At 55.1% G+C, this 21,974-nt stretch overlaps 1 protein-coding gene across 7 annotated transcripts in view; it reads right to left on the bottom strand.

Moving 5' to 3' along the window:
* NOL4L (nucleolar protein 4 like) overlaps positions 1 to 21,974 on the bottom strand; it is a 127,381-nt gene that overhangs the window by 72,086 nt on the left and 33,321 nt on the right. For 2 of the 7 annotated variants that reach the window (XR_007151008.1, XM_047853306.1), the window contains exon 2: positions 5,413 to 5,568. Coding sequence is in view for 6 of the 7 variants with exons in the window: in XM_047853306.1 (XP_047709262.1) it covers positions 5,413 to 5,568 (156 nt within the window). In the remaining variant the exon portion in view is untranslated. Of the gene's footprint in view, positions 1 to 5,412; positions 5,569 to 7,732; positions 7,811 to 10,067; positions 10,260 to 11,853; positions 11,932 to 12,003; positions 12,726 to 13,520; positions 13,583 to 21,974 lie in introns of those variants that run through there. The other 5 variants (XM_047853309.1, XM_047853311.1, XM_047853310.1 and 2 more) reach the window with 5 other exon arrangements.

The following is a 21,974-nucleotide window of genomic DNA, read 5'->3' as shown; positions in this document are numbered from 1 at the left end:
AAAATTAGCTTATAAGCATTGCTCTAGGGGAGGAGGAAAAATTTCCGTTCTTAGAGATGGGTAAACAGAGACCCACTTACAAAGCTACTGGCTCCGGGCCTATGAACAGAGCCCAAGGTTCTATAAGCTCTTCCTGCAATAACTCACAGATCAAGAACATTTTTAGAGAGAGCTGTGAAAGTCTGATGCCAAGGGATCAGGTTTTTCAGACTGGGCTGCCAATGACCCCTATGTTCCAGGTGAGGTCACAAGGCCCAGAGAGGTAAACCAACTTGCCCAAGGTCACACAGCTCTTTAGAGGCAGTGCTGGACCAAAAGCCTGTCCTCCATAGTTGCCCCCAGAGGGCCTCCCCTAGCCAGGGAGGAGAAAGCAGGTGTGGGAAGGAAGTTGGAATAGATGGGAGGGAATACAAGAAACAAGCTGGGCAGGGGAGTGGAGAAGTGGGTGCGGTCCCAGAAGCCCAGGCCATCTCCTCTCGCTCTGGGTTTTGGGAAATGGACTGGCCCTGGTTTGGCCGCCTCTTAGGCCCAGGGTCCCTCGGCTGAGGCCGGTACTGCCCAGCCGCTGGTGTTCGCACGTTTCCCAGAGCCGGAGCCCTTCCGCTCCTCTCCACTAAGGGGCAGCATCACCCCAGCATTCCTCCCTCCTCGCCGCAGCCCAGCCGGGAAAGTTGGCGGAGGGCTCTGGTCAGCCCTCAGGGGGTGGGGACTGCTCTCCAGGACCGCACCAGGTCTGCTGCTTGGAGGTGCACGAGCACCCTGTCCCATCTCTGTGGTGATCAGGAGGCGGAGTAGGGTAGGGCAGAGCGGATGGGGCTGGGGGGGGGGGGGGCAGGGTCCCAGCACAGGGCCAGGCCGTGCCCCCTGCTCAGCTGGCCTGTGGACCTCCGGGGCTACTCCTGCTCGGTGGCCGGCTGCAAACGCAGAGTTAATTTTGGTGACACAATTGTTATTTCTCAGCTGATTTGATGCTCTGCAGAGCAGGCAGTCTCCTTGATGAGTTATCTCCCTTCCAAATTCCCTGTCTGATTGCCTTCCTCTGGAGGTCAGGGACAAGGGCAAACCCCAGCTCTCTGATTGGAGCCAGTGGATGGGAGGGCATGCAGCCCATCCTCCTCCGGTCTCAGGGCTGTGGGATGGGGGCCTTCCTGCCACACACGTGGACATCTTCATTCTCAGCCCCACCTGCCTGGAAGTCTTATGGATGGCGGGTGGTGTGCACCTCTCAAGCCTTCAGGGTTGGGAGGGGTGGGCCCCACTGAAGGGCTGCCGGCTGCAGGAGTAAACGGGCAAGAGGGAAGGGCACCTGCTGGACAAAGAGGGGGGTGTGGCTGAGTCGGGCAAACAGGTGACCTCCGAGGTGCCGCAACAGAAGGGGTGGTATCCCAGGTCAGACCTAGGAGAGGTGAGCTGAGGGCTTGGGGGAGGAGGGTCATAGTCTGCTGGGAAAGGAGGAAAGTTCCAGAGGGAGAGCACGATTCACTATACAGAATCTCTGCCGCTGGGCAGAGAAATCATTTTCCCAGCGCTCAAGGAGAGCCCTCCCGGCCTGGCTGCACCTGACCCACCGAGGGCTCAGGGATAGTTCCCAAGGAGGGCCCAGCCCAGGGGCCAGGATGGTGGCCACAGCTCCCTTGGCCTCGGCAGGGACCCCAGCCATACGCAAAGCTGGCCAGGGGGCACGGGGCGCACACCTTCTGGACCTGGGTCCCACACAAGGTGGCTGGGGTGGACCCAAGTATAGGTGAGGAGTCCTTGGAGCCGTCTGAGGGCCAGGAGGGAGCCCTGCTCTGGGTGGCTGGAATGTCTGCAGCCTCACTAAGTGTTCCATGGGGAGTCAGTGAGGTGCAGCGTCTAGCCCAGCTCCACGCTGCTGTAGGGGCTGGCATGGAGGAGGGGGCAATGTGTGGCCTTCGGCCTCCTCCGGGCATCTTTTGGTTCACTCTCCTGGCTTGTCCACGTGAGAAATGGGACATCCATTTCTGTTCTACAGCATGGATCCCCAAGGCCACAGGACTCCGGATGAGCTGAAGAGAGGAAGACAATCCTAGCTCATGCTCTGGTCAATAGGGTGGTGGTTTTCAGATAGTTTTAGAGCTCTGGACACAGTTCTGGAAGTAGTCTCTTATGCTGAAGGCCAACGTGTGAAACAGAGGTGGAGCTGCTGTGTTTAAGGAGGGGAGCCCAGGACCACTGTCCCCACCCAGCTTCCCTCGGCTGCCTGCTGCTGCCTTGCTTTCAGGGCTTCCTGCCTGGACACTGAGACCCGTAAGTGCATTTGCCTTTTACGTTTTTCCCTCATGGTAAAAAGGAGATTTCACTGGCAGGGAGAGCAGAAGCTATTTGCAGAGTCGTTGACTTGTAAGGCCCCATTTCGCTTCCCAGCTCAGGGGCCGACAAGGACAGATGAGGCCAATTGGGGGGATTTGCACCACTTTACAAGATCGTGCCACTGCCCTGCGGTGGATTAGCACGCGGTGGGCCTGGAGCAGCTGCTGACCACATCTGGCCCCACCTCCAGAGTGGTCAGGGCAGCCAGATCCGGACTCCGTAGCTTGATCTAGCTTACCAGCACCCTGGGAGAGAGGAAGGAAGCAAAGAGTTTGCTCCAACCCAGATGGGTGCGGACACCAGAAAAGCCCCCTTGAAAGAGGCCCGGTCCTCTATGTGGGCTCAGAGAACTCTGTAGAACCACTTGGAACCCTCCCCAGACCCTGGCATAGGCAAGTCCCCCTGTGAAGCCTCTGGATCCTCTGGTCACACTGCATCAGAGGCAGCATAAGGCAGGAGCTTCTCTTCCAAAATGGGAATCCCCTGCATTATCCACTTAAATGGCCATCTATCCCTGGCTCAAATACCTTCAGTTTCAGAAAGCTCATTACCTGCCCTCTCTGATCTATTGCTGGATAGTGGTAGGTGCTAGAAGCTTCCTTTTCCCACAGAATAATGTGCCTCCTTCAATACCCTTGAACAAGTCTGCCCATCTCCCTTCCAGCCCCCTGCTTCCTGCAGGCATCCCAGGCCTATAAGAATCCGGAAGGTCTCCGGTGCCCTAGAGATGGCAAGTAAGTCCCAGGATTCAGGTTTGGCAAAACACACAGAGACAGGTCCAAAAAACCCTCAGCCGGGGGCCTGATGTAAACCCCACTGTGCCAGGCTGTGCCTCTCTGCAGTCGTCAGCACAGAGTTTCCTTGGGGGCTCTTTCCCTGGCATGGATGGGACTGAAGAGCTACGCTTGGGTTGAGGAAAATGGGAGCAGATGAAAAGCAGGGGGACAAAAGCATCCAGGCACCACCCCCACCCCCCAAAAAGGAAAGGGTGGCAAGAGAAGGGTGACAGATGGGGAAGAGGAGGGGGAAGGGAGAGGAGGCACACGGTGGGGAGGGAGGTGCAGCAGCCCCCTTGGCCTTCACACCCGCTGCAGGAGGGCCCTGGCCTGCTCCACTCAGCCTTGGCCCTGCTGCTGAAATTCCAGCTCTGTGCACAGCCCAGCTGGCCCACTGCCAGTCATGTGCCAGCTCCAGGCTGGGCAGCGGGAAGTGGGGCACGCGGCGGGCATATGGACGGGAAGCCAGGAAGTGCAGAGCAAAGGGCTGGACACAGGGCCCAGGGACACAGAGGCTGGCGGAACCAGCCCAGCCCAGCCCTCTCTACAGCAGGGAGGCCGCAGACCCAGCCTTCGTAAATACCCAGGGAGTGCCTGTGGGTGAGGCTTGGTGCTAGACACGAAGGGGACCAGGGAAGTCACGTGGTCTGGCTGGCCCAAGCCCATTTACCTTGACCACAACAAGTCTGGGGCTTATTAGCTGAACACGGGGTGTTTGTGGAGAGGCAGGATGTGTACCGGTCAGGGCACAGGCTCTGGGTCCAGCTGCCTGCCTCCAAGCATCAGAGGGGTGACCTCAAGGCAGGTTATGTGTCCCTCTAAGCCTCATTTTCCTCATCTGTAAAATGGAGGTAACATTAACATATACATATGTCTGTGTGTGTGTGTGTGTGTATAGACACACACACACACACACATATATGTACATGACCTCCATCACATATGTATGTATACATACACACTCTTTGTACGAGTGAAGGCTCAGAGAGCTGGTGCACAGGAAACTGCTGAGTGCAGAGCCTGGCACACTCAAACTGCCCAGCACTGACAAATTTAATGCTTAGAAAATGTGTTGGGTCTCAGTAATACCAAGGGGCCCACAAAGGCCCTGGCTTGGCTGTCCCTCCCTTCGTCTATGACCCTCTGGGGGGAACACCCTCAGAACTCAGGCCGTATAGGAAAATTATAGACTTATACAGGCTACCTCCACAGCAGTCCAAGGCTATTTATATGAAGAATTTGGGGTAGGGGTGGAGTTCACAGCTGCCTTGGGTGGGGAAGTCCAGTCACAGAGGGGCAGGTAAGAAGCCAGAGAGAAAGTTGACACACAGCGGTATGAGGACACCAGCTGTCTGTCACATAAGTGCTGTGTGACCTTAGATCAACTCTTTGGGTCTTGGTTTCCTTAACTGCAAAATGGGACCATAGTGCCTCCATCACAAAATTGCTCTGGGGCTTGAATGAACGTATAGTGTTTGGCTTTACTGGTTTAGTGGTGGGTCTTGGGTTCAGAGCTGTGCATGATCCGTGGCAATGGCAGTCAACAGGGGGATGGGACCAGAACGCAGGCAGGCTCCTCCTTCTCTAGCCACTGTCTCCCACACCCCCCATGTGTGACGTTTCCTAGCCCTAGATCAACATCTCTGCTCCCTTCTGCCTACCCAAGCTTAGAATGCCAGCTTATGCACCATCTTCTCCATGAAGCCCTCCCTGGCTTAGCAATAAAATGAACGTAAGGGTTCTGGAGGTGCCTTTGCTGAATGCCCTCAGGGTTCTTGTTCCCTCAAAGGTAGGGACCAGGTCCTCAGACTTCCCCTGGGGAACTTGTTGTACTGACTTCACAGGGTGGTGGAGGACCGGACGAATTCACACAGGAAGCATTTAGGGCAGGCCTAGCACACAGTAAATGCCATGGAAGCATTTGCTCTTTCGATTATTATTATCTGGCCACCTCTACCCCCACAGTCCCAGAACAGGCTGCAAGGGGCTGGGGTGGGAGGTGGGGAGGGGAATGAGTGAAGCAGAAACCAGGAAGAGGGCTTTGCTCCTGCCCTCGTCCCTCTCCTTCCCTCCCTCACTCCCTTCAACCTGCCTCTCCTTTGTGCTCAGACCACAGAACCCGCCCCCTTGCCCCCCTTGAGCCATCTCTGGCTGCCATGCCCTTGCCCTGTGCCCCCCTGGGTCCCCAAAGGCCGTTTCATCACGCCTCAGCTCCCTGCCCCGCCCCCGCCCAACATGTGCGGAGCCCATGGCCTCCTGCCAAGGCCTGGGGCTGCCCACAGAGGCCCAGAGACAGAAATCTCACCGCTCGGTAGGTTTTCTTCTGCCCAGCGTGCTTGGGGGCTTTGCCTGGCTCCGCTGAGCTCTCCACATGCATCGAGTAGATGATGTCAAAGAAATCTTCCACCACAGCGACCCGCTTCAGAGAGATGCCCTCCGGCTCCGACAGGCCATCTGCCCCCTGCGACAGGGTGGACAAGCTGTGTTAGTGTCAGGGATGATGGCAGGGTGAGAGCTGGGCCCTGAGGCCTGGCAATGGGTCGGGGGCAGGGACGGCGCTGCTCCCTGACCCGCAAGGCCTCCAGAGGTAGGTCTGGAGGGTTGGGGGTGGAAGGAGCCTGCCGAAAGGGCCCCAGAGACAGGGGCACCAGAGTCAGGGCGGCTGCTGCTACCAAATCTACCAGAAACAATGGGAAGAGAACGACAACAACGAAAATACAAATTAAAAAACCAAGAGGCTCCATGTTCACAATTTCAGACAGATTGTGCCAGACTCAGGCGGGGAGCTCTCGAATCACATGCTGTGCCAAGACCATCCTGGAAGTCTCTGGGGAGGGGGGGGGTGCTAAATAGATGCAGCCCCATCAGGAGCTCGCCAATTAGCAGTAACCTTTCACTGTGGTCCCGGGCTGGGGTCCCAGGGGAATGGCTCGGATCACCTGGGTGACTCCTGCCTCCACCCTGGCCTTTCTGAAAAGCTTTTCACCGCTGCCGGCCCTCCCCACTCCAGCAGCTGAGCGCCGGCAGCAGACCCAGGTTCTTTGTGTGTGGAGATACAGAGAATAACAGACACAAGGCCACGTGGAGGTGGCGGGGCCTCATGAGCAAGGTGGCCGTGGGCCCCTGAGCCTCTTACAAGGCTGGCAGGGGTGCTGTCAGCTGGTCCTGAAAAGGTGTGCCAGGATTGAGAAGGGGGTCCTGCTGCTGGGCAGACACCTGCTGTCTCCCACCAGCAGGGATGGGAGGGAACCAGGAAACTGCAGGGCATGAGGCTGGGGGGTGGTGGTGTGTGGCCGGGTCCATAAGGGAGCAGACTGCAGAGTGAGGTCTTTATTCATAGGGCACAGGATACACACATGCTCGGGGACACCCGGCTCCTAGCCATCATCTCCCTATGGGGAGACCTGGAGAGCTCTGGGGAGCTTCACAGATTAAGAGCAACCAGGTGTGTGTGTATGTGTGTATGTGTGTGTGTGTGTGTGTGTGTGTGTGTGTGTGTGTGTGTGTGTAGGGGGAAGATGGGGGAAAAGGAGATAGGATATTCTCTAAAAGTGTCTAAAACACAAATCTCCCAGAGAATTCTTTCCTAAAGGATCTTGCTCATGGCTCAAGAACATCAGCTCTATGAGGATGTGCACTTCATCTCTTGGCTCTTGCCTGTCTCCCTAGCACCTAGAACAATGCCGGACACATACTAGGCTCAGTAAATAACCGAACGCCTGACTGACTATAAGCAGCAGCCAGGCAGGGTAGTTGAGACATTCGCTTCCTCAGTTTGAATGCAGCCCATCATCGAAGTGGCTGTGTGACCCTCAGCAGTTATTTTGCTTCTCTAATCCTCAGCTCCTTTATCTAGAAAATGGGAATAACAGAAGCACCTTTCCTATGAGCTACAGAGAGGAAGAACTGAGATGCGTTTGGAACACTTAGCAGCAAGCGCAGCCCATAGGAACTGCTGCACACATACTATAATTAAGAAGGGCTTTGTCGTTTGCAAAGTTTCCCCTAGCTATGATAGGGCTGAACATTGTGACAAGCCTGGGAGGTTGTTGGGGTCAGGACCTGCCTGTGGTATGGTGCCTGGTAAGTGGCAGAGCTGGTTTAAGACCTCGGTCTTTGCAGTCCAAGGAAAACAGAGGCGGTGCTAAATGGGACACTTGCTCACAGAACATTCTGGCCACAGACGGGGCTTGGTTTTGTCCAGCAACTTTCCCAATATGCCATGATGGGCAAATAGGGCTGTCTCTTTGCCAGTGGCCCACTTGAGAGCAGATGGGCATCTGGAGTGGAGGGTGCCAAATCCTACAGCCAGTGGGCAGCATCCGTGGGTGGTGACCCTGGGTGGTGACCCTATTGGCCCTGTACAGTTCCTCTTGCCAATGGCTTCCTTCCTAGTCAGGATCCATTTCAATGGGGACTTCTCAGATAGCATGCATCTGGTGTGTGGTGTGTGTGTGTGTGTGTGTGTGTGTGTGTGTGTGTGTAGGAGGAGCTGCCTGCTGGTCCTGCTTCCTTGCTGTGAGATTGTGGGCAAACTCTTCAGCCTCCCTGAGCTTCACTTATGAGCTGAGCTGTAAAATTCCATGACTCTTCTTTTCTTAAACTCTCTCAGGAGTTACCGTTACCTCTTTCCTGGGGGTATCTGAAGTCCCCTCTGACGTCCTGGGCCATCTGTAAATGGGGCTCATCAGTGACAAACTTGATCATTAGCTGACTTGTAACTACCCAGCATTTGGGGGATCTTCAAATACTGCTGTGACAGAGTTGGATGAGACAAATATTATGCCAGTCCAGTAATAATATCCTTCTAACCAGAGGTTCATGTTGGCAAAAACTAACAAAAGGATCATAAGAATAAAAATATAACTGGGTTTCTATTTCTTGAGCTGGGTGGTAGTTTTACAGGTGTGTTCGGTTTGTAAAGAGCCATTAATCTAAACTTTACAATCTGTGTACTTTTCTATATGTCTGCTAAGCTTTAATAAAAAAAAGTATATTAAAAAAATATAATGACGTGGGTAGTTCCACAACATTTTGATAATCTGAATCTAGAGGCATAATGAGGGGCTTAGCTGCTTAAAAGTGAATAGACCTCTCTGCTTGTAAAACCATTTCGAGCAAGAATGTAGACACCTCTGGAAAATGGAGATAAAATTTGGTGGGAAGGAATGTAGAAAGAAAATAATCTGATGAAAGACAGTATTTCAGGTAAGTGAAATGGAAAGTGTCCCCTAACCAGCTTGGTGACCTTGGGCAGGTTCCTTCTTGACCTTTTTTTTTCTTTTTTTTTTTAATTTTAAGTAATCTCTACACCCAATGTGGGGCTTGAACTCACAACCCTGAGATCAAGAGTTGCGTGCTCTACCAACTGAGCCAGTCAGACACCCCACTTCTTGACCTCCTGAAACTCGGTTTCCTCACCTGTAAAATGGGCCTAGAAAGTCCTTGTTGGCTGTTCCAAAGATTAGGCTAAGAGTGTATGTCAGACATCTGGCACATATAGGCTTGTAAATGTTCATCTCTTCCCTCTGGACCCACTGAATTTGGACATTTTGTGTTTAGGAATTTGCTCTTATGTCCTGTCCCTCTGATCCATTCAGGTTACAGCACGGGTCCCCCAAGGCAATACCCACCATCAGAGGAGATGCATAGTCCTATGCAATTCCTAAGTAACATGCTAAGGCTGTCACACAAACTTAAAATAAATTTTCTGAAAGTCAAGGTGTAACTAACCAACCCAGATTAAACAGCAAACCTCACTGCCCAGTGCCTGGCCCATCTCTGTCCCAGCCTTTCACCCCCATTCTAAGGCAGACACGAGTACCCAACGCTTGGTACCTGGTCCAACGTGACTACAAAATTGTCCCAAAGAAACTCTTCAGGGATCATTTTTAGTAGCTCCCGCTTTAAAGATCTATTGTGATCTCCCCCGATGTTCAAACCTGGGTCCTATAACTGGTCTCTCTCAACTGCAGAGATGTACACAGGAAAGGAAAGGGCTTGTAAGCAACCCAAATTCAAACCACACAAGGTCTGCAGAGCCCCACCTTGAACTGTCCTCTGGTGAGCTGTGGCCACCTGGACACCATGTGTGCTACACCCTAAGGGAAGAACACCAGGATATCTGTCTGTCCTTCAAGGAGAACCCTGGGAAGAGAACAAAGGGATCCCACGGCAGTCACGTGCGAGACATCTCTGCCATGCCCTGCATCCATAGAGGTAATAACCTTCATGCTAAGTGCTGCAGGAGAGGCATGCCTTCCTTAGCTGAGAATCCAGACACAGTGCTATAAGGCAAGAGCTGGTAATTAAAGGAGCAGGAAGCACCTTCCCCATAGCCTTGGGATGCCCCTGCCAACCACTTCTGCTTTGTACCCAAATTAGCTTAATCTGATCCATGGCCCTAAGCAAGCTGGGCCCTGGCTTGACAAAGCTCACTTCATTTACAGGCTGAATGAAGAGGGGGCCCAGAGCCTCCTGACTCACCCTGGCTTCCTGGGACCGCCAGCCAGGAGTGATGGAACGGAACCCTGAAGCACCTCAAGGGAAAAGCCATGAGAAATACACGGTCAGTTGCGCAGGACCAACCTCTGGGGCCTTCCTGCTTGGGGAAGAGTATTGCCATGGCAACATACTACATCCTTTCGAACCAGCCAACTCCAAAACAGCCAGTCAGACCCAGGCCAACAAAAACAGGCATGGCAATAGTTTTAAAGATTTCACAGAGCTACGACCTTTCTTGGACATCACCATCTTCCTTTAAAGCAGTCCATGTGGATTCTAAACTAAAGGCCAGGTTGCGAATTATGGAGGAAATCACCAAACGTCTGTTTATATACTGCTCGTGTTTCAAGAATATTTACAGCAGTGGCCCCAAAGGGTGGTCCCCAGACTGTTTGAGTTCGCATCACCTGGCGACTTGATAGAAATGCACATTCTCAGGCCCCACCTCAGACTCACCAAATCTCACTTTCTGGGGGTTTTAACAGGGCTTCCCTGATGATTCTGACGCACAACAGATTTTGAGGATTGCTGATTAGAATGTCTCCATGATTCGGACAGGGAAACTGGTATTGGCTCATTCAATATATGCTTGCTCTGTGCTTCTAGGCCTAATATTCTTTTCTTCTCCTTCACTGAAGGCCAGTTTTCCTGATGGTGAGAACAAAAGAATCTTCCTGGGCAACGTTGGTATAAATTCAAAACACCTGTCCAGAGACTTCATGCAAATTATGAGTAGAAAGGGCAGGAGTGCCCAGCGTCCTGACATCAGATTTTTAAGTCCTCCCTGGCAAAAGTAATTAACACTTCAGTGGGTCACCCCTTGACAGGTCTTTTCTGGCTTCCTCAGTTTCCTCAACTGATCTGAATGCTCAGGACCAGGAGGATTGTGACACCAGGACTGCACACCTACCCAGAAGAGACGAGCATATCTTGCCAGGCCATTAGGTCCCTGGCCAGGGTGGCCTCCCTCAGGTGAGCTGCCAAATCTGCCTGAGCCTTGCCTGTCTTCCCAGCAAGCCAATTAAATAGACCCCCGTCCAACGGCTGATGGATTTCAGGTCTGTCATCTCCACTGGAACTTCGAAGTCACTCGCTGGTAATAAGTCGCACACCTATCGAGATGGGCTCACTGTTTCCGGTCATGAGGGTGCTGGCTAGTGCATCACCACAATAAGAGCAGCGTGTGCCTCCCAGCAATGAGGAGGCCATGGCTGAGGGGATGTGGCTAAATAGCACCGACATGTCTCAACTGGGTTCCTACAGCAGAGGAAGAAACCACATAGAAAGTCCTTAGGATGTGGCCTTTTGGTGCATTTCAGGGCCGGCTCTTGACAAAGCGTACAAATCAACAAGATCGCCATCAGAGGAGAAAGTCAGTCAGCAGAAGAACCCACCCCGGGGGAGACACCTCTGGCTACCACTTATGTGGGACTCCAGGACTTCAGGGGGTTGATTGCACAGGCAAGTGTGAGGATGCTGTGCCGTCCTATCTCGGCCAGCCGGCTAAGTGGCTGCCATTACAGCCAAAGTTCCTGCAAATATCAGCTGCATGCTACTTTCAACTTCTGGAACTGGGGCTGTTCCTCCTGTCCCCCAAACCATACTTTAGTAAATTCAGGAAGGGCTGAGGTTTTGCAAGTGGGGGTAGCAGTTTGGGGACGGGGTGGGGAGGGGGGTTCCTACAAAGTCTCCTTCCGGCTCCTGGCAAGGCCGAAAGAAGACCCGGGGGGGAAGAGTCAGCCTCCTGCAAAGGGTTCTCAGAGGCAAAGGAAAGAGGTGGACGGGAAATTTATAAGCCACCCTAAACTGAGAGACTGAAAAGAAGAAAACTGGAATGAAGACCCGCACCCAGAGAGCCAGAAATTTTCTCAACAGAACCCCCACGAGAAGCCAGTCATCGTTAGTAAAGCTAGGCATTCAGGTGATCGAGGGGAGAGCATTGCCTAAATGGAACAAGGACGGCATTTGAATATCTCTCAGTTATAAATACTACCTACTGTGGGCTGGAAACCAAAACCAAAACCAAACAAAACACCAACCCTCTAACACAAAGATGCACCAGAATTTTAGGACCCACAGTTGCAATGAGCTCTGGAGGCCTGGATGGTGAGGGAGGAGACCACACCCCTGATAAATAAATAAATACGTAAACAAGGCGCTGAGGACTCAGTGTAGCACCTGCCTCCTCTCCACCCCTTTGCACAATTTCCAACTGCTAGTGCGGGCCGCCACGGCGGCGCACCTGCCATCTGGAACAGGCCTCACATATTTCCAAGACCTCCTTTCTGCTTCGCTGAACCTCCATCTTCTTTCAAATCACGCCGGGGACCAAAATGCACACCCCAGGCCACAGAAAGGTGCCTGGGATCAGCCCCCCGAACGACAGCGCTACCTTTGAGGGATGCCATATCCTTCAAGCAGTTCTGAATATTTCTTTTTCTTTTCTTTTTCCTTTCCTTTCTTTCTTTTTTTTTTTTTTTTTTTTTTTTTTTGGTTAGCTCTGGGATGTCTGGAAAGGATGAGGGAGAAAGGGTGGGAAGAGAAGAGTCAAAGGGTCCCCCTTTTGGCAGGAAGGGGCAATGACCCCAGGTTAAGGGACGGAGGGAAAGAGCAGCCAAGGGCACTGTGGGGCAGGAGGAGGGGAATGGGGCCTGACTCCGGGATTCTGGGCTGGGGGTGCCCTTGAGGCCCCAGTGCCCCAGGGGTGAGGTCACAGGCCTGAAGACAATCCAGCCCTGACCCTGGCCAAAGAATTGGCCTGCCTGGGCCTCAGTTTCCTCCTGTGTCGAGGTGATACAATGTGACAGGACGGCTGTTGGAACGCGAGTGGCGCACAAATAGCGCCTACCCTGGGCTAGACCCCCATAAATGACCGCCGTCGCGACCACTCCGAAAGGGTGCGTTCCAGGACTCTGGGGACCCGCCTCCCTCGGGCGCCGCGGCCAAGGACCGGGAATGGGGTCGCTGAGGGGGGGCTTCTAGGCGGAAGGGGAGGCTCTGAGCCAAGCAGGCCCTGCGGGCGGGTCCCTCCGGGGCCGCGGCGGGCGGCCTGGCGCGCTAACGAGCGGAGGCCCCAGGTGCGGGCCCCACCCTGCGCTGGGGTGGGGGGTAAGGGGGAGCTCGAGGGGGAGGGGAGGGCCCGCGCGCTAATGACTGTTGACAGCGCGCGCAGGGGCCGGCCGGGCCGCGCGCGCCGCTGACAGCTGCTCGGGCGGGGGGCGGGGCGCGGGGCGCAGGGCGGGGGTGAGGCCGCTCTCGCTTCCCCCCACGGCGCACGCGCGTGCGCCTCGGCGGGGAGGGGCGGGGAGAAGCGGGGAGGGGCGGGGAGGTGCGCGCGCGCCGGGCCCGGGTTCGGAGGGCCTGCTGGAGCGGCTCGCGCGGGCTCCTCGCGGGCAGGCAGGTAATGAGAGTAACCATGGCAACCCACCAGAGGAAGTGTATTCTGCAGGAGACGTTAATCCCCTCTCCCCGGAGCTGGGACAGCCTGACTTTCCATTCTCACACAGTAATTAGATACCAGCTGTCAGTGCAGGGGGGACGGCTCCGCGGCTGCAGCCCGGCTGGGGGGGGGGGGGGCGCACAAAGGGGGCGGGGGGGGACGCGGGGAGGAGGGCGTTAAAGACACAGGGACGCTTTCGGGCTGTGGGCCAGGGTGACGCGCCTCCCCCCCCCCCCCCCCCCCCCCCCCCCCCCCGGTCGCCAGCCTCCAGGCGCGCGTCCGCTCACCTGGAGACCCCGCCCGCGCGGGGCCCCGCCCACTCCACACGCACCTGCTGCGCGCCCGCGCGCCCGCCAGCCCGCCCTCGCGTTCCCCCCTCTCCCAGCCCCGCCTCCCCACTCCCGGCGCACCTGCCCTGCGCCCGCTCCCTCCCCCGCGCCCCCGCCAACCATCCCCGGGACGCTGCCCACCTGTCCTTTGTGCGGGCTGGTACCATTCGATCTGGCCAGCTCTCCTTCAGGGAGCGCCCGCTATGTGCCAGGCGCTGTGCCAAGCCTGATCTGTGTAATCCTCACAGACCCTGTGCGGTAGGAGCCTGTGCTGTTCCCCGCCCAAGGCGCAGCGGGGTGTGGCCATTTGCCCGGGGTCACGCAGAATTGAACCCCCATCCCGATGCCCATTTAACCACCAAGCTACAGCGCCTCCCCATCGCCTCCACATCCGTTATAGCTTTCGGGGGCCTCAAGGAGACAAAACAGTCACACTGGTAGCTGGCATCGTGGTGCACTTAATGTGTGCCAGATATTCACTGCCTCATTTCACTTTCCCAGCAGCTCTGGGAGGTTTATTACTCTCATCTCAGAGGTGAGGAAACTGAGGCACAGAAAGCTGAGGCGGCTGGCATGCCCACGGTCAGGATGAGCAGAGTGGTGGAGCTGGGATTCAAACCCAGGCAGTCGGACGCCAGGATCCATGCTCCCAGCTACTGGGCAGTATTAACTGCACCCCCAGGTTCCTGGTGGCTGGAATGCAACCCAGGTCTTTCACTGTTCAGCCCACCCACATCCCACATGAGTGAGGAGCTGTCTCTTACATAGCCATACCTGAGAAATCTAAGAAGTTCCTAGGCCTAAAGCTACTGCCACATCCCTAATTTCTATCAGGCCTCCCAGGAGCCGTTGCTGTCCCTGTAGGTAGACACTGGGAAATCATTCTAGGCCAGCCTCTCCGTTTCCCAGATAGGAAAACCAAGACCACCAAGGCCGAAGTCTAGCCCGAGGAGGAGACATCCTGGTGGAGACTTTGGGGGGAGTTCAGTCCCCAAAGGCCCAGCTGTACCTCCTGTCTCCTACCCCACAATCAGGTCTGTGGTGGGCACATCAAGGAGGGGCAGGAAGTGCTGAGAAGCAGAGCAGGCTCCTGTCCCCAGTGGCAGCCGGTGTCTGGGGCTGGAGGAGGCTATCTGATCCCTTCCCCACTGCCCCGGCCATGACCTCCTCCCTCCCTCCATCTCTCCCTCCTCCCTCAAGGCCAGAGTAGCCAGCACCCTGGGCTGCAGCTGAGAACCCTGTGTTCCCCAACCTGGCCCGCATTCCTGGGGGAGGAGGGGTTGGGGGAGGCTGGGCCAAGGGCGTTAGGGACAGGGGTACCCCTGAGGCCGCCCCACCCTATGCAGGCCAAGGCAGGGCTGCCTCCAACCTCACCGTTTCCTGCCTCCGCTCTCCCCATCTCTCAGTAGCGGAGCTGCCTAAATTTGGCTCCAGGAGGGAATGGGGGAGGCGGCAGCAGGCGGGTGCTGTCAGAGGCCAGGGCGCAGCTCCCTGTCTAGCCGGCTGGCATTTTTGCTGTCTGGAGGAGGGCAAGGGGGGGGGGGCAGCAGCTCTCTCTGGGAAAGGGAGATGTTCGTACCTCCTGACATGCACTGAGTAATGTGCAAACGACATACAAACTGAGCTTCAAATCAGCATCCTAGCCAGGGAACAGCTTGGGTGCTGCTTTTGGGATGAGAACAGAAGGACCAGTGGCCCACTCCCTAGGGGCTCCAGTTGGGGCTGAGTGGAGGGGTACAAGAGTGTCCAGGGCTGAGAGTTGGGAGATTCAGTTTCTCACCAGGTATAGCTTTGGGCCTTCAGCGACTGGACCCTCTGGGTCCCAGCCTGAGGGCAGAGCTGTGGCTTTCTCTGCCTGCTCTGGCATAGTGCTTGGCACACCCTGGCACACGGTTAAGCACATGAGTTCTGCATCCACTTTGTGCAGGTTTGAACCCTGGCTCTCCACTGGTAAACTCCTCAACAGTGTACCCAGGTGAATAGGTAGTGAGATTGCGCATCCCTTTTAGTACAGCCACTTCCCTTCCCGGGAAGTTGGGCATAGGGGCATGGCCTGAAGGAACATGGGCTTTGGAATCAGACCTAGATTTCAGGTGTGGTCAGCCAGCAAGACTCTGTGGGTCTCACTCCCCTTATCCGAGAAATGGGTTCAGGATCTCAAGGTCAGTTGGGATGTTCCTGGGGAGGCCTGGCACACAGTGGGCAGGCACCCCAGAAGTCTTCCCACTGGCCTCAAGTCATGGCTCTCTGCATTCATCCAACTAATTTCTCTGTCCTGTCCCCATCTCCCCTCTCCTCTTTGCCCTCTATCCTGGTTTTTCTCTTGTCTCTAGATAGTTATAAATTTCTTGCAGTCTCTCTCCTCCCTTTCTCCTCACTTGTCTTAGTCACCTCAGACACGTCACTGCCTCTTAGAGTCTCAGTCTGCACATCTGCTAAATGGGGTTCATGGGAGGTGGATGATGAGCTCTGTCTGGAATCTGGGGTGCAACGGGCACTTGACGGGTGGCAACTCTTCTTTACGGGGCCTCCCCTCCCCATGTGTCATCCCAAATGACCAGGAGGGGTGGGCTGTGCCCTCAGCTCTATCGGGTACAGGGCGTTGGGGCCCAGCTTCTCAGTAACTCTGTTTAACCCCAGATAAGTGCTCTCCTGCCCCTCGGCCGGGGCTGATATGAGCTGAATCCAGCTTCCTGCCACCCAAAAGCCACTTCCTGCCAAACTTGAGCTGATACCAGAAGAACTTGTTTTCTGTGCACAGAGCAGTCCTTGGTGGGGCAGCAATCCGCCTGCCTGCCCCGGGTGTGAACATTTTTTCCATTTGCCTGTCTGCCTGGTGGGGATGGGCTGGGGAGGATGAGGACTCTGCCCTCTTCACCTCTGAACCCTAAACCTGCCCGTCCTGCCCTGCCCCACAGTAGCCGCCTATCCTGCCAGCCATCCCTGGAAGGGTGCCAAGTGCCCCTTTGGACCCAGACAGACATGTGTAGGCACATGTGATACACAGGCTGACACAGCCACACACACACCCAGTCACTTTGACAGAGTCCCCACAGCCATGGGCATTTGGGGAAGGGCTCCAGGAGACATGTGTGTGACACCGTCAGACATAGACTCGCACCTGGTCACCGGAGAGAATTCCACACAGCTATACCCAGTCTCAGAGCCACTCACACACATGCACACAGATAGGAATCTCCCATGGGGCTCCCCACACTTGCCCAGCACCCCGCTTCCAGATGTGCTCATTGATTCAACAAATACTCTTTAAGGATCTGCTCTGTGCCAGGCCTTGGGTAACCCATAGTAAGAATTATTGAAATGGCAACAGATAATTAGGTGACCTGTGGTGCTGCCTCAGTTGCCTTATCTGTGCAAGAAGGAAAAGAGCCCTACCCCACAGGGCTGTTGGGAGGGTTACTGAGCTAACGCATGCCACGGCCCTGGGCTATCGCCCCAAGTGACCAGGAGGAGTGGGGCTGTACCCTCAGACATGGCACCATCTACGTTAGGCTATCTTAGTTAGCCCGGAGCATCCTGTACCCAGCACCATGCTGAGATCCCACGTACGTTACCTCCTGAGTCCTGGCCCCAGCCCCAGCGGCTAAGGTCACTGTCCCTGTTTTCACAGATGAGGAAACTGAGGCTCAGGGGAGAGGCCCAGAGTCCTCAGGGTGCCCCCACCGACCCTGTCCCCTGCCACACTCTCACTTTGCTGCTCCAGCCTGCCCCACTACCCACCCACATGCCCACCCCCCCCCACACACACTGTTGCCTCTGCTTGGAATGCCCTTGCCACGGGTCTTGGCGTGACCAGCTCCTTCTGAACTGCCAACTTACACAGCAACTCCCAAAAGCCCACGCCAGCCCCTGTTCGCTTCCCTCAGAACACTTATCATTTGTGAAACAGTAACCCCTCCCCCCACTGGACATTAAGGGCCAAGAGCAAGGACCATTTTGTCCTGTCCTCTGGCACACGGTAGGTGCCCCCAACTTCAGAACTAAATGAATAATCCAAGTAGCCTTCTCTTCACAGCTACAGAGGGCAGAGCCTGGAATCAAACCGAGGCTACTCAAGCTAGAGCTCACTTTTCCAATACTGTACCTCTCACACCGCCAGCAGGCACTTCATAACCTGTGAATGAATGAATGAATGAATGAACGAAACCAAGATCTCAGGATCCTGGTCCAGTGCTCCCTAAGCTAAACCTCCTTCATTTCATGCCCGTGTGGACATGAGCCAAGCTCTAGCTGCCTTGGATGGTGGCAGGGCTGACGGGCCGCCTGAAGCCGGCTGTCAGGAGCTCGTCTGGCCACGGCCGCCAGCAGGGGAGACCAGCTGGCGGTGCAGGGTCCATCGGCCCAGGCCTGGAATCTGAGCCGTCCTGAGAGGCCCAGCTTCTCTCCAGACCCCCACAAACTGGCCTTTGTTCCCCAGGCCGGCCGAGACCCAGCAGCTTGGGCTTTCTCTCTGCCCGCGGCACCCGCGCTGAGCCGGCAGGGTAAATGGGCCAGCCTCCCCTCTGTCCGTGCCCAGGACGTCGCTTCAGGACTAAATGGAGATGTAATTTTCTATACAAATCCATGACAATTTAGATGGAGTGATTGTAATTGGCTTTTCAATGGGGGTTTTGTCCAGCGCTGGTGGCTAGAACTGGGTGGCCTGTTTAAGGCAGGCTCCATTTAAATGACAATAAAGCAATAATATTGAGGACTTGTACAGTGCCCAGAGCCCCTCCTGGGCCCAAGTGGAGCCTCATGTTTATGGATCTGGTCCTTCCCCGGGGCTGTCTGGACAACTGGATGGGGGGAGCACTGAGCCTGGGAGACGGGCTGCCGCATCTTTGAGCTTTCAGATGCGGCTCTGGGACGGCTGGGGCAGGGTCCCCTGTCCACCAATTAACTACTCCCGCATTCATTACACACTCACTAACTGGTGCCGCCTGGGGGCTGGCTGCTATTCCAGGTGTTGGGGATGCCAGGATACAGAGAACCCTCTAGGCAGGTCAGGGGGAGGACGGTACAATGGCTAGCACAGCGTGACCCACAGCCAGACAGCACGGTTCACATCCTACCCCTGAGCTCCAGCGCGTCGCTTAACCTCTCTGTGCCTCCGTCTCCCCAGCCGTAATGTGGAGTTGCCATAAAAGTTACCATGAGGTCGAAGCACCTGGCTAGGCCTCAGCAGCATGCCTGGCATAGGGAAGGTGCTGTATGGAAGTTACTGCCCTCGTTGATGAAAGGCTCCAGGTCTGGTGTCAGGCTTGGTGGGTGACTGTAGGCATGTGACTGAACCCCTTTAAGTCTCCACTGGCTTCTCTTTAAGGTGGGGCTCTTAGGAGAGCCAACCCCACAGGGTTGTGAGGATTTACGGAGAGAATGCGGGAAAGGGCTTAGCACAGAGCCAGCGCTTGCTCGATAAACATTAGCTCTCTTCACTGTGACGCTCTTCGGCCTTGAGGAACTCACCATCCAGTGATAATTATAATGTTGAATGTGGGAGACAGAGAGGGAGAGAAGAACGTTCACGGGAAGCCAGGATGGGGTAGTGCCTGCCAGCAGGGGCTGGCCCGGGAGGGGATGATCCCAAGGGGCCTCGGGAACAGGGTGGGGCATGGGGCTGTGTTAAAGAAGGAAGGCCTCACCGAGGACTTTGGGGCTGGGCCTTAAAGGATGAGTGGCGTTTTTGTCCACAGAAAGGGCAGTTACCAGTGCCAGGCTCTGTGGCCGCAGAGTCCCAGGCGGACCCTTGCGGCCTGGCCTCCTGAACAAGTGATCTGCACCTGTGGGGAAAGCTCAGGTGGGGGAGATGTGGGCAGGTGGGCAGGGAGGCCCTCCTGAAGGAGTGACGTGGAAAGCATCGAGGAAGGGAAACAGCATGTGCAAAGGCCCACAGGTGGGAAGGTGGCTGGCATTGTAGGCGGTGGCGAGTGGATAGCGCGGAGAGACGGGATGGGGGTTGTGGCTTCACTCACAGTGAAACAGGCAGCCACGGAGGGATTTTAAGTAGGCAGGTGACACCATCCAAACTACATTTTTTTCAGGATCCCTCTGGCTGCTTGTGGAAAATGGGCTGCAGAGAGGAAAGGGTAAGAGGGAACGTCGGGAGACCGTGGAGAAGCCATCGGTCACTGTGGGAGGGAAACGGCTGGATCCAGGAAGTGGCAGCACTCAGGAACTCTTGGATGGATGATGGGCGGACAGAGCTGGATGCGGGGCCGGTACATAAGCGGGGTTGGTGGAAGGAAATGAGAGAAGAGAAATGAGGGCCGCCTCCCACCTCCTCATGCCAGGCTAAGGTTCTTGGGCTTTTTCCTAAAGGCAGCAGGAAACCAACATGGTTTTTCTCCAGGCAGGGAAAGACCATGCTGAGATTTGTGCTTTTGAAAGATCACTCTGGTGGCAGGCTGGAGGGGTGGGAGGTGGTGGGTGGGTGAGGCTAGAGGGAAGAGGGCAGGGGGCGGGGAGCGTGGTGGGTGGGGACTCAGAGGCCTCAACAGGCATTTTGGCCATTGCCCAACTCCAGAAACACACACTTCTTTCTCAGAGAGATCTAAAACTTAGTCCTAGGTCACAGAGCTTGTCAAGAGAGAGATGGGCTCTCACCCCAGAGCCCAGTGCTCTTTTCCCCTTTGGCATCATCTGCCTTGATTGCCAATAAAGTCCATCATGAGTAGTGCTTCAACCTCATTGTCAGCTATAGAGCCCTTACTATGAGGCCAGGAGGTGGGTACTATTATCGTTCCCATTTTACAGATGAGAAAGCCAAGGCTCTGAGAGGCTAAGTCATTCGCCCAAGGGCACACAAGCTGGGAATGGAGAGCCAGACTCAGACCCAGGCAGTCTAACTCCAGACCCACACACCAGATGTCCTAACCAGGCCACAGGCCAAATGAGGCCCATGAACATATTTGGGGGGGGGGGGCATGTAGAGATTTATTATAATTTTGAATTTATTACTAAAACATTGGAAAATTTCATGGAAGGAGAAACCCTGAACTTTGGACGGAACTTCCTGATGTTGGCAGCCTCAGGACCCAGTCCTTGAACCTCGTCCATCTCGTAGCCTCGAGGGGAGGTCACACCTCCAGCCTGCAGCTCTCCTCTGCCTCCATGTGGCTGGCTGGCCAAATCTGAAAGCGACTGAGTAGGGCCCCTCTAGATGGCCAGGGAAAGGCATCCATCCATTCATCCAACAAGTGTTTGGACCACCACCCCCTCCACTGCCCAGCCATCCACCAGCTCTCCTCCAGCAGAAGCCTCCTCCATCCCCACTCACTCAGGCCAAACCCTGGAGCCATCCTGGGTTCCTCTTGCTTTCTCCCACGTGCCCCATGCCCATTCCATCCACCAGCAAAGCCTGTTCGCTCCACCTTTAAACTACACCCAGAATCCAACTGCATTCTACAACTCCCCGGGCTCCTGACCTCCTGGCCCAGGGCCTGTGGGGCACCTGGGAAAGGCATGCACTGGCATTCAAGGGCCCTGGGGCCTGGCTCCCATCTCCCTTCTCTGGGTCTCAGTTGCTTCATCTGTAGGAAGGGTGAGATAAAGTGTGTCATTTGACTCCTATTATCCGTTTGTCCAGATTTTGGAGCTAGACACTTCATGTTAAGATCCTAATTCCTTTCTGGCCTAGGAAGGACACCCTGACGGCAGGTCAGGAGCTCTCTGGGGTAGAAGCTGTCTTGTTTACCGCTGACTAGATCCCCAATATCTACCAGAGCCCAGTACAGACTAGTTACTCAGGAAACATTTATTGAATGAACAAAGGAATGAATGAATCCTCAAGTCACTCCAAAGGAACCCTGGGCATTCGCTCACTTGCAGAGACCTTAATTTTCCCATCTGAGAAACAGAGTAATCTAATGCCTTGCCTTTCTTCTTGTAAAAATTAACATTTATTGAGCACTTATTATGCATCAAGCGCTGGTCTAAGCATTTTGCATACATTAACTCATTTACTCTTTTTTAAAGATTTTTATTTTTTTAAATATTTATTTATTTTTGGGAGACAGAGAGACAGAGTCCAAGCAGGGGAGGGGCAGAGAGAGAGGGAGACACAGAATCTGAAGCAGGCTCCAGGCTCTGAGCTGTCAGCACAGAGCCTGATGCGGGCTCGAACCCACGAAGCGTGGGATCATGACCTGGGCCGAAGTCAGAAGTCCAACCAACTGAGCCACCCAGGCGCCCCTTAATTTTTTAAAGTAATCTCTACACCCAATGCGGGGGTCGAACTTACAACCCCAAGATCAGGAGTTGCGTGCTCTACCGACTGAGCCAGCCCACTGGTTTACTCTTCACTGTAACCCTGGAAAGTATGATCAGCTCCCTTTTATGATTGAAGAAACTAAAGCCCAGAGAGGTTAAGTGACACGACCAAGGTCACACAGCTTATAAGTGGCTGGGCCAGAGACCACCCTAAGCAGCCTGACTTTAAGAACTCTCATTCTTAAACACTCTTTCAGGCTGCTTTCAAGAAGAAATGAGGTTTGGGGAATCCTACCCCAGGGAGGCAGCCCATGTTGCGGATAGGGGTATGTTGGGCAGGGATGCCAGCAGTTTCGTGGCTCCCTATTGCTGGTCACATGAGAC

The sequence above is a fragment of the Prionailurus viverrinus genome, chromosome A3 (genome assembly GCF_022837055.1).
Source record: "Prionailurus viverrinus isolate Anna chromosome A3, UM_Priviv_1.0, whole genome shotgun sequence".
NCBI lineage: Eukaryota > Metazoa > Chordata > Mammalia > Carnivora > Felidae > Prionailurus > Prionailurus viverrinus.
Note: the sequence above shows the minus strand (reverse complement) of the source record. Positions and strands in the feature narration are given on the sequence as shown.